The 13770-nt window shown below is 34.2% G+C and overlaps 5 protein-coding genes and 1 non-coding gene across 6 annotated transcripts; 2 read left to right on the top strand and 4 right to left on the bottom strand. All coding sequences in view use genetic code 12, as the record gives it.

The window, feature by feature from the left end:
- Positions 1-310: 310 nt before the first annotated feature.
- On the top strand, positions 311-1357 carry CTRG_01805 (uncharacterized protein; the record flags this gene model as incomplete). The annotated part of the gene is made up of 1 exon (XM_002547452.1): positions 311-1357. The coding sequence occupies one exon, from the start codon at positions 311-313 to the stop codon at positions 1355-1357; it is 1047 nt and encodes a 348-aa protein (XP_002547498.1).
- Positions 1358-1557: 200 nt separating this feature from the next.
- Positions 1558-8169, bottom strand: BLM3 (Blm3p; the record flags this gene model as incomplete). The annotated part of the gene is made up of 1 exon (XM_002547451.1): positions 1558-8169. The coding sequence occupies one exon, from the start codon at positions 8167-8169 to the stop codon at positions 1558-1560; it is 6612 nt and encodes a 2203-aa protein (XP_002547497.1).
- Positions 8170-9221: 1052 nt separating this feature from the next.
- KRE30 (ATP-binding cassette family ATPase) lies at positions 9222-11051 on the top strand (the record flags this gene model as incomplete). The annotated part of the gene is made up of 1 exon (XM_002547450.1): positions 9222-11051. One exon carries the CDS (start codon positions 9222-9224, stop codon positions 11049-11051), a length of 1830 nt encoding a protein of 609 aa, XP_002547496.1.
- A 196-nt stretch (positions 11052-11247) lies between these two features.
- Positions 11248-11320, bottom strand: CTRG_06272. The gene has a single exon. It is a non-coding gene; the product is annotated as a tRNA-Ala (tRNA).
- A 141-nt stretch (positions 11321-11461) lies between these two features.
- Positions 11462-12559, bottom strand: CTRG_01802 (peptide-N4-(N-acetyl-beta-glucosaminyl)asparagine amidase; the record flags this gene model as incomplete). Its single annotated transcript, XM_002547449.1, has 1 exon — positions 11462-12559. One exon carries the CDS (start codon positions 12557-12559, stop codon positions 11462-11464), a length of 1098 nt encoding a protein of 365 aa, XP_002547495.1.
- A 171-nt stretch (positions 12560-12730) lies between these two features.
- CTRG_01801 (tRNA (guanine(9)-N(1))-methyltransferase) lies at positions 12731-13756 on the bottom strand (the record flags this gene model as incomplete). Its single annotated transcript, XM_002547448.1, has 1 exon — positions 12731-13756. The coding sequence occupies one exon, from the start codon at positions 13754-13756 to the stop codon at positions 12731-12733; it is 1026 nt and encodes a 341-aa protein (XP_002547494.1).
- Positions 13757-13770: the final 14 nt, after the last annotated feature.

Raw genomic sequence — 13770 nt, 5'->3', positions numbered from 1 at the left:
GATACAAAGACTACGTTTTCTCTTTGTTTCGGTCAAAAAAAAAAAGTAAGAAAACAGAGACCTCCAAAAAAAAAAACACCGATTGGCAAAGGCTGTGACCATTCAAATTGATAACCATTAACTTCTATCAGCACAAATAATTCGACTATTTATTATTATTCCTAAAAGATTTACGATTTTATTTTGGACAAATATCAACAAGCCACTTTAGAAATTGAAAAAAAAGAAAAGACTAGTAATAATAAACCAGATAATTGAGTGACACATTTATCAACTGAACTAAGCCTGATACATTAAAGCAATAAAAAAAATGAATGAATTACCGCCACAACCAACACCACAACAGTCTTATGGTCAACAAGACTCTCAACAGAGCCATCATCATAATATGAATAGAAAGTATCCTCAACAATCACATCAAATCCCACAGAAAGTTACTTACAGACCGCCACCGCAACAACAACAACAACAAGTACCACCACAACAGCAATATCAACAATATAGTAGCTCTCCTCACCAAGAGTATTTTCAACAAGCTCCAGCACAAAACTATCAACAATCAGGACAATATGCTCCTGGGCCTCAGTATTCAAATCAACAACAACATGTACCACCTCAAGCAGCTCCTGTTCAGCAATACGCTAATCAACAACCGCCAGCAAATTACCAACATCGCCCTTCATATACTCTGCCTCCGCCATCACAACAACAAATATATCAGCAACAACAACAACAATACCAAGCCCCATATACAAGCAATGGTAATTATTCTAAACGTAATGCTTCAAAGGAGTCGGTGGAAAGTTCCAAAACTACTAGTTCATCCAAACAAAAATTAGAATCTGAATTAAGAATAGTTTTTGAAAAAGTGGACACTAATAGATCAGGTAGAATATCAGCTAAAGAATTATCTTATGCCTTGTTGAATTTTGATCGTACAAGATTTCAGGATTCTACTATTAGATTAATGATTAACCTCTTTAGTACATCCGATTCATCCAGTAAATCATTAACTTTTGAACAATTTGTATCTTTATGGAAGTATTTATCAGCTTATAAGAAACTTTTCATTCAAGCTGATGCAAACAAATCTGGTGATATTTCATTTGGTGAATTCCAAAAGATTTTGGAACAAATTGGCTATAAATTGGATATTGATTTGGTCTTGCACTTGTTTCAAAAATATGCCATGCATGAAAATGGTGGAATTGGTAAATTAAAGTTTGATAATTTCATTGAATTGTTGGTATATTTGAGAAAACTAACTGATGTATTCAAGAAATATGATAAAGATCTTTCAGGTACTGCAACTATTAGTTTTTCAAGTTTCTTGTTTGAAGTTTCCAATCTAAATTAATAATAATAATAATAATAATAATTAAAAAATAGTGTGAAATTGTATTCTTTAAATATACACGTATATTGACTGTTATAAATTTTTGTCGTAATATTACTAAATAAACATTACATATATATATATAAAAATGATAATATTAATCATATCATAAGATGATGTTTGCTGTCTTTTTATTTTTATTTTTTTTTTTTTTATTTTTCTTATATGAAATAACTCTTCCAAAGAACACCCTCAAGGTCTTGCATTTGGTCTTCAGTAAACACTTTACTATCAATATGCCAGCTGTCTTGTCTATTCTTTTTAAACTTACCAAGTGATTCTTTAGCTGTTTTACCAACTATACCAGGGATACCAGTGGATTTATTTGCCAAAGTGGCCAAAATTCCTGGAACCCATTTTGGTGGAGGAGAAGAAAAGGCAAATGCATGAACCAATGAACCTAAACCTAAAGTAGCACCATGCAACTTGATGATATCTTCACTATCCATATTCTTGTAACCGGATTTACGATATTTACTTCTAACCTTGTCCAATTGTTTAGAATAAAGCTTGCTATATTGGCTCACAATCATCTCCACATCTTCAACTGGTGAAATATGGATCAAACCTGATAAAGTGTCAGCAGCTGATTCCCTAATCTCCACATGTTTATGATACAACAACTTGTTTGATAAATTAAATACACGCTGTCTTTGGTCTTTATTCAACTTGAACAAATTCTTAAAATAAACTGTTTCAGTAAATTCTCCCATCACCAATGTTTGTACTAAATTCAATTCCACTTCAGCATAATATTCAAGCATCTTGATAGTATTCTCCAAGTATGCGCTTGTATAAGGAATCTGTGACACCTTCTTCAACACGGTGATTGGATCAATATTTCCCAATTGACAAACTTCACGCATATTAATCAACTCTAATAAGAACGGAACTAAATGTGTTGAAACATGAGACTCAAACATGATGGATAAGTTTGTATTCAATTCTTGTCTCAACCAAGTCAAAACTGTGGTAGCAGTATAAATGTAATTCGTCTTTAAAATCTCCTGTGGAGTCAAATGAGAAACTTCTTTTCTCCAAGTTTCAATTTGAGTGAATAGATCTTCAACTATGCCCACAACTCGGCAATTGTTTCTATCCTCATATAACATCAAACCCTTTTGTTCATTACTGCCTTTAATAAAAAGTTTACTATCAGCAATAGATTCAACATAATAATTGAACGACAATACTGCCATCAAATTACCAATTTGTGATCTGACAGATGCATATTTGTAATTAATATTCTTTAAACAAAAGTCCAAGAACTTATCTGGATCAGCAAGTCTCCATGACACAGTTCCAATAACCCCCTTCATGTAACTAATTCTTGTCGAATCTTTGAATGCAGAATCAGAATTTGGATCTAATTGGAAATCAAGAATTTCACTCCAAACTTTAGGAAATCTTCTAATATCAAGTTGACTTGGTAACCAATATGAGAAAACATTCCAAATTCCTTGTGTATCTGGAGACAAATCATCATTCAACACTTTCTTCAAATATTTACAAACAAATTCATCTCTTCGTTCCCAAAATTCAGCAGCCAAGTATTTAGTACCAAATAAAATACCAACTAAAAGTTCACATGCAACAATATGTGCACTCTTTTCATCTGGTACATAGATATCATCAACAACAGACAACAAATCGTCAAATGTAAAATTTGGTGTAAATCCATTCGATATTAATACAATTAGGGCGGCAACTGTGAAAACATCTGCCATTTGAAACGTGGAATTGGCCTCCCCATCAGCTACCCATAATCTGACAATCTTGACAAACCAATCTTTGGTTATGAACTCTGAAAATGTCTTTATCGTATCCAAATCTGACGCATTCATATCAATTCTATAAAATGGTCTTGGACTCACGGCTAACATTGAATCTTTCCAGAATAACCATCCTAAACTTGGCTTGACATCAACATAATAATCTGCAAATTCAGTATTGTGCAATTCCTTTTGCCATGCTTCCTTGTATGAGACCCCATCTCTAGCCTTGGTATCAACTACTTCTAATGTTGGGACAATAAAATTCAAATCATACATTAGGGCAAGATCATACAGATACTTGTTAGAAATTACCAATTTGTTGATAATTCGTGCAACACCCTCCAATGCTTTACGGGAAATTAAAGGATGGTCTGCAGCAGATTCTTTATGGAACAACAACAAAACATCTAATCTTGTCGGTATTTCCAAATAGGCTTGAATATTCAGTAACAACTCTAAGTTCAGTAATGTAATTTTCCAGTGCCCATTTCCATCCTGATCACTTAAAACTTTATCTTGAAGTTTTTCCAATTTTTCAAAATAGACCTTTCTCTTGTTCTCTTTGGCCAATTTAACTGCCTTAATTTCCAAATCTATGAATTCATCAGGAGGTCTGATAATATCAATTGATGCTTCATCAAGTATACAAACACTGCTTGGTGGAGTTATACCTTTACGAACTCCGGAAAATAATGCATATGCTTTCTTGTAAACATTTTGATTATCTACTGTCAAGGAACGGTGTAACAAATCAACATACTTTTGAAGATTGAAGAAATCATTCTGTAACTTGCCCTTGATTTTCTTGATGGCAAAAATACTCAACCCACTTTCTATCTTCTTGTGGTCATCAGCATCTAAAGCCTTCGAAAGATGCTTAAATGCTGACTTTACTATCAAATTGTATGCCCCGTTTAATCTCTTCATTGCATCAACCAAAATACCTTGAGCACTTCGGGCAATAATTGAATACGTGGATTCAGAAAGTTTTACAGCATCTTCCAACAATAATTTATCCAAATTTGTTTCTGTACGTGATGTTGCGTGTAATGCCAACCTGAACAGATGGTACATTTCTAATCTGGCTCCAACAGCAACTCTAGTGAATGGTTTTCTTATTCTATTCACAGTTTGAAGGTAATTCACATATGTATAGTTGATTTTGGAATGACTGGCATCAAGATTTCTTTCTCTACCAACATCAGAAAACCAAATACTAACAACAAATAAAAAATTTTTCAAAATCTTGGTGTTATCAGGGAAATTTGACACCAAAAATTTATAGATCACATGCAAACTCTTACCAATCAACTCTCTTGTCTTATGTATACTGATATATAAATCGCCATGTATTCTATTTTTATGGCCAGTTCCAAAAAAGTAATTTGAAGTATACAAACTCTTTTCTCTAAATGTTATGGCTGGATTCATACTCGACATATGGACCCCATTTATTTGTGGGGTCTCCCTTCCAGAATCATCATAAGTTGGTACAACCGAGTCTGGTCTGCTAAGTGGGAAAGTATTACGGTCAAACCTTGTAAAAGAATCTCTGTTTGGTGAACCTGCCTTTTTAACTGGTGAGTCATCATCTTTTGACCCACTATCATTAGTGCTGTGATTATCATTAGAATCATGATGATCGTTTTGTTCACTTATTTCCTCATTCACTTGTTCTAGGTCGGTAATCATATCAAGATCTTCAGTACTTAAATCGTTCATGATTTTTTCCATAATTTCAGGAGTATTTTCATCATAGATGACATCCTTTTGGGTAGATACGCCACTGAGAGCCCTGATTTGTTTCAAAAGTAATAGCCTTTGCTGAATAGATTCAGTTTCATGATTCAATTTTGGAATATTCTCTTCAAAAGTAGGATCGAGTAAAACTGAGACACCACTCAATGAATATGCCAAATATAATAAGTTCAGTCGTATATCATCAAGCACTGCAATAGATGATTGAACTGCTGTATTCTTCTCTTTGTCGTAGTCATGCATTAATTTCATCAAGTTTTCCAAACTTTTAGACACATGTCTATTGAAAAATTCAATTGCAAAGGAAACTTCCTTTTCGGATGGAATAAACCAGTCAAATGAAGTGTTTGGTGGGGAGAATCTATCTTCTTTATTCCAGAAGCCACCCCAGCATTCTTCTGTAACACCATGTTTCTTTTCATAATCAGGTGAAATCAACCTGCATTCTTTGATCTTTATCTTGGTAAGAGTTTGCAAAACTTGGTTGACCAAATATGTAGAAGCAAACACAGCAGGACTTTTAACTTTATCCATCAAGAAAAATGACAAGTCATAAATCTCCGAAGACATTTCCATAATTTGGCTTCCAGCATTGCCAATCATTTCATCCAAGATAGTTAAATTCCAAAATAAAGCATAATCACGAGGCGCAATTTCAACACCAGTTCTATAGCCCCCTGCCTCATTTTCTTCTATTTCTTCTTTAATTTTGTCAATTAAAATACGAGCATTTTTCTTAAAACAACTTGGATCTCTTTTAACAATCCCCCCACATATTTCCGAAACGGTATTGACAACCATGTGATATGTATTGTTGAAAACAAAATCAAAGAAATCATCCTTAAAGTTTTTAAACAAATCATCTGATATAGATTCAAATATAATGTACATGAATTTTGGTAAAGAAATCGCCAATCCACGTTCCATACCTGTACTTTTCTCTGGATCTGGAAGATTCTCTAATAATACTGTTATGCGTTGGGTGAATCCCTTGATCAACTCCTTGAATGCAGTAGTTGATGATTTAAGAGCCTCAATTTCCAACTCCTTGTCCACTTGAAAGCCTTCCATATTACCATCGTAAATCTTTCTCTTTAAATATTCGATATGTTCTTGGGTGAATTCCAATGCCAATGTGGAATCACCTGTCTCATTTGTCAAGTCATAAATTGGTGCAAAATTCGAAATTGAAGTAAACGCCTCAATAGTCTGCATTGTCTTGTCCAAATCGTTTGAATCAATACCGGGGAGAGCAAGCAGCAATATTCTAGTAACGTGTACTCTGTAAACCGGAGTGGAAACAAGAAATCTTGCTAATGTATCAATGGTTTTAAGTGCTGTGGAAACTCTGTGAGTTGATATGACCCCTTCTAATGATTCGTAAATGTCTAGAAGTGTATTCTCAAGTACATATTCTGGTTCCAAGAATGCCAACAATTGCAAAGCAGAAATATAGTCGCTTGTCACTTTTTCTTGTTTTGCCTGAATACCAATCTTGACGATTGGCAAGAAAATAGATACAAACTCTTTGACTACCTTTCGAGAAAGCTTAAATTCTTGTGGCACATTATAATAGAACCCATCTTTTTCGTTTTCAGAATTAAATCTCTTATGAAATTGGTAAATTAAAGCCAAAATCAATTTTGAAATTGGTCTAGTCCAATCACCAGTATTGGAAGGATGGATATAACTTTCAATTGCATTTACCAATGTTCTTAAATAGTATACGATACCTCCATCTTCGAGTGCTGAATCCCCAATCATTGAAAAAGCAATAGCTGATGCAAACCCATGGAAATACTTTAATTTCATTGAAGAATACTTCTCAAACATAATGTTCAAGCTATTCATAAGAGTGTTGATCATGAATTCCATCTGACTTTCTGTATAAAGTCCGAATTTTCCTAACTTCAAGTAGTTTCTGGCTTCTGGTATATCATTAAGTACAGATAATGCAGACATCGATATGACACCTAATCTGGAACTTATTTGGACATCAAAGCCGTTCGTTTTATTCAACTTTAACCACATGTAAAAAAAAGATTGCAAGTAATGACGGATATCATTTTCATCTTCTATTCCACCAGGGGTAAAGAAAGGAGGTAAAATTGCTAATGATGACATGGTTAATGCAGAACTACTAACAGAAAAGTATGCAACCAACTTTTCGTAAATTTCAGGCAAACAATTCTTATCATAGAAATAATTAGCTCGAGAAGCTAATTTCACCAATTGCTTATGGTCCTTTTTCTCAAATGGAATCATAGTGGTGTCTGGAGGATGGAAGTGGTGTTCTAATTCCTTGAATAATTCACCCCATGGCAATCTTAAACCCAGATTGTACAATAATAATTGATCTTTTGTCAACAATTCAAACACCTTGACATATGTTTTAAGGTTGACATGTTGACCACGACAAAGGCAAATTGCATAATATACTCGAGCCAAACTTGCTCTCAAAGTAACAGGCATTTCATATTTCATTTTTAACCACACCAACAATTCATGTGTCCAAGTTTTCACTCCTACAACGGCAGCTGACTTTGGTGATTTCTTATGTTGAGTAGTTGCATCCTTATCCCCTTCATCCTCTTCATCTTCGTCATCCTCCTCATCTTCGTCTTCATCATCATCACTGGTCTCAAAGTCTTCCGGAATGGCATCATCGCCATTCTCATCATCGTCATCATCATTCATTTCAAACAAATTAGTCTCTAATGCCAAGTCGACATCTGAGATGGCGTCTTTTAAAGCAGCCAAGTCTTTGGCACTAACACTCAATGATCCTTGGATATCCAAAGTTTTAATTGCTATGTAAAGATGTGAGATGATATGACTCAAAAACTTTGCTTGGTCTTGAGGACTCTCAATTTTATAAGGTAATAATCTAGGTAAATCTAATGTTCTTGGTCTCGATCTGGCATAAAACCTTGACTTGGGGTCGAGTTGTAATTTGGACAATTCATCCGCATTATCGGGATAGTCTAAATTGTAGAATCTTTCTCTGCTATTAACGATTGTTCCATAAGAAGGTCTTCTATTGATATGTCTTTGGACTTGGCCCATTGTCAGAGGTGTCAATGACCTCAATGCTTTGTCCAGTTCATAAACTTGGAGTCGCAATTGATCCAGAGATGCAACCCTTGGAATAGGATGCAGCAGATGTTTCAATGGAATCGGTGCCGAAACATTAATCCTCTGGGACTTCTCGGACTTGTGGTTCTTCTCTATTGGTGACATTGTTGGTTAAATCTCTTTAACCCTCTTTCTTTATATTTTGTTTATTTTATTTTACTTTCCTTCTTTTGGTTGACAAAATAAATAAATAAATAAATAAAAGTTTACTAGGCAAAAAAAAAAAAAAAAAAAAAATTAAGAATTAAGAATTAAGAATTGGTGATCTAGGTTTATTAATGGATTAGTTTAGTTGGTGGTGGCAACAATGCAAGGACGACCAACAATTTAAATTTTCTGGTGAATGGGAAGGAAAATCAGCAAAGTCTTTTTTTTTTGGTTGGCTTTCTCTAATTCTCTCTTTCTCTTTTCTTTTTCCTTTTGTCTTGTCTTGTCTGTCTTGTCTGTCTTGTGTGTCTTGTACCCATACAGTGTATGTAATCATTTTATTTTATTTTTTTTTTCCTCTCTAGTGTGCATTCTAATTATTTCATGGTTGTCACTCTTTTGGAGAGACAGCATAAATGCCTTTCCATGCTAGATCGACCAACTTTCAAAATAAATATATAATAATCTTCTGGTCAACGTCGACGAAAAAAGAAAAGAAACCAGAGATGGTCAATTGATCCTCGAAGTGACATAGGCTGATGATGATGGTAATGGTTGCTTGATTGTACATGGTCAGGCTTAACTAACTTATGTGAATTATTATTGAATAAACTGCTGTACACATTCTTGGTTGCTGCGTTCTAATATTTAATTTTGTGCATCTGTTGAATAGTTCTTGTTTTACCACCTCGTCATTATCATCAAAAACACATACAATTCAATTAATCATTGGAAAGTTCTTAATAAGATCAATTCCTCTAACCTGTTCATGTCCTTTGTATGGTACTACCCTGATGATGAAACTTGGTGTTGCAAACAATAGACTATTAAAAAAAAACGCCATTATATTGGGTACTGCATAAAAGCTGTTCACTCATCGGGTACTTTGTTTCTTTTTTTTTTCTATTACTCTCGCCCTTCTCCTTATTGAAGGAAGTGGGAGTGAAAAAAAAAAAAAAATTTTTATTGATTTCTCTTCTCTTCATATTCATAGTAAGCAACAACTAGTCATGTCTATTTCTGCATCAAAAGCTAAAAGAGAACAAAAGCGTTTAGAAAGAGAAGCTAAGAAAGCCGCTGCTGGTAAAACTACCAAGAAAACTAAGAAGCAAGCCGAAAAGGATGCTGCTGAAGATGAAGTTGAAGATGCTGAGCAACAAATTGCCAAATTGAAATTACAAACCGATGAACATGGTTTGTCAGACAGAGTCACTACTGGTGTTTTGGAATCATTGGTCACTTCCAGAGATATTAAATTGTCTTCTGTTTCCCTTTTATTCCACGGTAAAGTTTTGATTCAAGATTCTACTTTGGAATTGAATTATGGTCGTAGATATGGTTTATTGGGTGAAAATGGTTGTGGTAAATCCACCTTATTGAAATCCATTGCTGCTAGAGAATTCCCAATCCCAGAACATATTGATATTTACTTGTTGAATGAACCAGCTGAAGCAACTGAATATTCTGCTTTGGAATATGTTGTCAGAGAAGCCGAACATGAAATGAAGAGATTGGAAGATTTGGTTGAAGAATTGATTGTCAAAGAAGGTCCAGAATGTCCAGCTTTGGAAGCTCTTTACGAAAAAATCGATGAAATGGACCCTTCAACTTTTGAAAGTAGAGCTGCTGTTATCTTGACTGGTTTGGGTTTCAACTCAGTTACCATCAACAAAAAAACCAAAGACATGTCTGGTGGTTGGAGAATGCGTGTTGCCTTGGCCAAAGCTTTGTTTGTTAAACCAACCTTATTGTTATTGGATGACCCAACTGCCCATTTGGATTTGGCAGCTTGTGTTTGGTTGGAAGAATACTTAAAAAGATTTGACAGAATTTTGATCTTGGTCTCCCACTCCCAAGATTTCCTTAATGGTGTTTGTACTAACATGATTGATATGAGATTGAAAGTTTTAACTATGTATGGTGGTAACTACGACTCCTATGTTAAAACCAGAGCTGAATTGGAAACTAACCAAATGAAACAATACAACAAGCAACAAGAAGAAATTGCTCATATCAAGAAATTCATTGCATCTGCTGGTACTTATGCTAACTTGGTCAAGCAAGCTAAATCTAGACAAAAGATTTTGGATAAAATGGAAGCCGATGGTTTGATTCAACCAGTTGTTCCTGATAAGGTCTTCAGTTTCAGATTCCCTGAAGTTGAAAAATTGCCACCTCCAGTCTTGGCATTCGACGATATGTCTTTCTCTTACTCAGGTAAAGAAGAAGACAACTTGTATGAACATTTGGATATTGGTATCGATATGGATTCTAGAGTTGCTCTTGTTGGTCCAAATGGTATCGGTAAATCCACTTTGTTGAAATTGTTCCAAGGTAAATTACAACCACAAAAGGGTAGAGTTATTCAACATACTCATATTAAATTGGGTGTTTACTCACAACATTCTGCAGACCAATTGGATTTGACTAAATCCCCATTAGAATTCGTTCGTGATAAATTTTCTAGTATTTCACAAGATTATCAATACTGGAGAGGTCAATTGGGTCGTTATGGTTTGAGTGGTGAAGCCCAAACTTCCCAAATGGCTACTTTATCTGAAGGTCAAAGATCTCGTGTCGTTTTTGCATTATTAGCATTGGAAGCTCCTAACTTGATTTTATTGGACGAACCTACTAACGGTTTGGATTTGGCTACTATTGATTCTTTGGCAGATGCCATCAACGCCTTTAATGGTGGTGTTGTTGTCGTCTCCCACGATTTCAGATTATTGGATAAAGTTGCTAAAGACATTTTTGTTATTGAAAACAAGAATGCTACAAGATGGGACGGTTCTATTTTGGATTACAAAAAATCATTGGCTTCAAAGGTTGTATTATAGTTGTTCTTTTTTTATTATTATTATTATCATTATTTTTATATTCATTCATTGCTCTTTATTAATAGAATTTCTTGGAAATAAACATATCATTGACTCTTGTTTAAAATTATCAATTAAATATAAAAAAAAAAAAGCAATGACGATTCAAAGTAATTACTTTATCAGCAAGCTGTTAAAAATTCAAAAAAAAGAAAACTGGACGAGATAAGAGTCGAACTCATGACCTTTCCCATGCTAAGGGAACGCGCTACCAACTACGCCACACGCCCTGTTTGTTGAAATTTAAAGTTGGTGGCTTTATGGTCTTGTTAGATTCACCACCAATCTTCATTGGTAATATTAACCCTTTAGTAAATCAATTATATTTCATTGAAATTTATATTTCTTCTACATAGTTTCTAAAACCTCACTCACTTTCCATCTTCTCCACGACTCTTAGTCCACTCTGCAGACCCAGATTGTCTTCCAACAGGTAAATCACTTGTAGTTGTTGATGGTAATTCTTTTTCCAGTTTCTTCAAAGTTTCAGCATTATGAGGTACAATGATTTCCTCATACACTTTAATTAATGCCTGTTCTTCGTTCATTTGAATTTTTAATTGCCTGTAAAAATCTGACTGTTTCTTACTGTTGATATAATGTATGGCTGATTTAACTTTACTTTCACTGGTAATCGAAGCTTTACTTATTTGTTTTTCAGGAGTTATATACTTGTCACTCAAATCAATAATATAATGACGATTGAATCCAATAACAAAACTCATCTTCTTGCCCCAGTTATTACAATATAACAATGGTTCATCAGCAACTGCTTCACATGGATCTAAATGTATCCATCTTTTAGAACTATTGGAGTAATATTCACACCAAACGTGATCTTCGTGATTCCAAACGTATCTGATTCTATCAGTATCACCTCCACCTATTAATGCTTGTAATATTAACATAAAACAATTCACCCATTCTCCACATCTACCTTTTCTCGATTTTAATAATGATACTGGATTATTAATTCTTGGGAACTCAACTAATTTCCCACAACTTTTGCACTGATAAACTTCAATAATAGATATTTGATCAGGATTACCTGGAGCTCCTCTTTTTCCTCCTTTTGAGTGTACATCTTCGGAACCACAAGAGCATTTTGGTTTGTTTACCCAACTAAAGAAATCATTCTTGAAATAATGTAATAATTCAAAAACAAGTAAATCATCATAATCCAACTCTGGATTAGTGTTCTCTTTTTCTCGTTTTTCAAGGTTTCCATAAATCTTCTCTAAATCTATAGTATCTAATGCAATATCTAGGGCATTGGTGTCTCTATATCTTTCAATACAATTAGCCATACTATGGATTGAACTAACAACTGGTAGCTGAGAATCGTGAACTATTTCTTTTTGTAATGCAAGTGATCTCTTGTTATCATGATTGATCTTTTCACGTGCATATGTTGAAATAAGTAATTCTTTTACTTTCTTATAATCAATAGTTGGTGGTACTGACGGCATGGTAGTTTTGTTTTGAATGGCAATTAGAATTAGTAAGGAATAGCGAACTTAGAACAATTTTTTTTCTTGTTCTGTTTTTGATTTCGGTTTTGATTCTCTCATATTTTTCTTCTATGCGGTCGTTTATTATTTTGTAGATAAACTTTCTATAAACTGTATAACCTCAGCTTTTTACTCCTTTTGTTCTTCAGTGGTCTCCTTCTCTTCAGTGGATTCCTTCTCTTCAGTGGATTCCTTCTCTTCAGTGGATTCCTTCTCTTCGGGTTCTTCTGTTTCGGTGGATTTGTTTTCAGTTATATCATCCAGAGGAGTGGCACTCTTGCTTTCACCCTTTGGTTTGAGTTTTCTTGGAGGTAATACTTTATTGAATGCATCTTCCCAATTACCATCACTTTCATACCACTTACAAAGTAATTCATAAACATGGGATGTAACTAATACGTGTCTACCATTGACTTCGATATATTTCCCAATTGGTAATCTTGCAACTTTAATACCCAACTCCTTTGCTTTATTATAACAAAGACTCTTGTGTCTATTCTTATCAACAATTCCACCAATGACATAAGTATGGTTTGGTTCTAATTTTGTAATTTCTTCATCAGTATCTGCTGTAAGGTAAACTAATTGTTCTTTATCTGCCACTTCTGTTAGGGATTTATCAGTAAATTTAAGGTTTCCAGTCCATAATGTATATTCACCCAATCCAGTTTCAAAACGTTCCTTAAGACGTTTGTTGAATGAAGTAACAGTGATTGGAAGTTCATAACGACAACGTCTCATGGCAGCATAACATGATTTAATTTGATTTGATAAAGAAACAATTTCTCCATCCAACATTAAATCATCAAAATCACAATCAATAATTATAGAAACATCAGTTGGAATTTGTTTACTTGGTTTACGTCGAGCTTCACGTAATTCTTCATCAGCATTTAATCTTTCACGTTTTCTTTGTCTAGCAAGACGTTTCTTTTCACGTTGAACTTCAAGATGTTCACTTTTAGTATCAATCCATCTTTGTTTCTTTTGTTGTCTTTTCCATTCTTTTCTTGACATTCCCTCTGGAACAACTTCAAGGCGTCTTAATTTTCTTCTTTCCTCGATTTCTTCAGCAGTTGGCTTTTGTCTCTTTAAAGACTTGACTTGTTCAACTGGGGAGCTAGTAGTTGATGGTACATCTGTTGTGTCTGACATTGTATTCAATGAAT

The sequence above is a fragment of the Candida tropicalis genome, assembly GCF_000006335.3.
Source record: "Candida tropicalis MYA-3404 genomic scaffold supercont3.2, whole genome shotgun sequence".
NCBI classification, from domain to species: domain Eukaryota; kingdom Fungi; phylum Ascomycota; class Pichiomycetes; order Serinales; family Debaryomycetaceae; genus Candida; species Candida tropicalis.
This window is presented reverse-complemented; position numbering and strand designations above follow the sequence as displayed.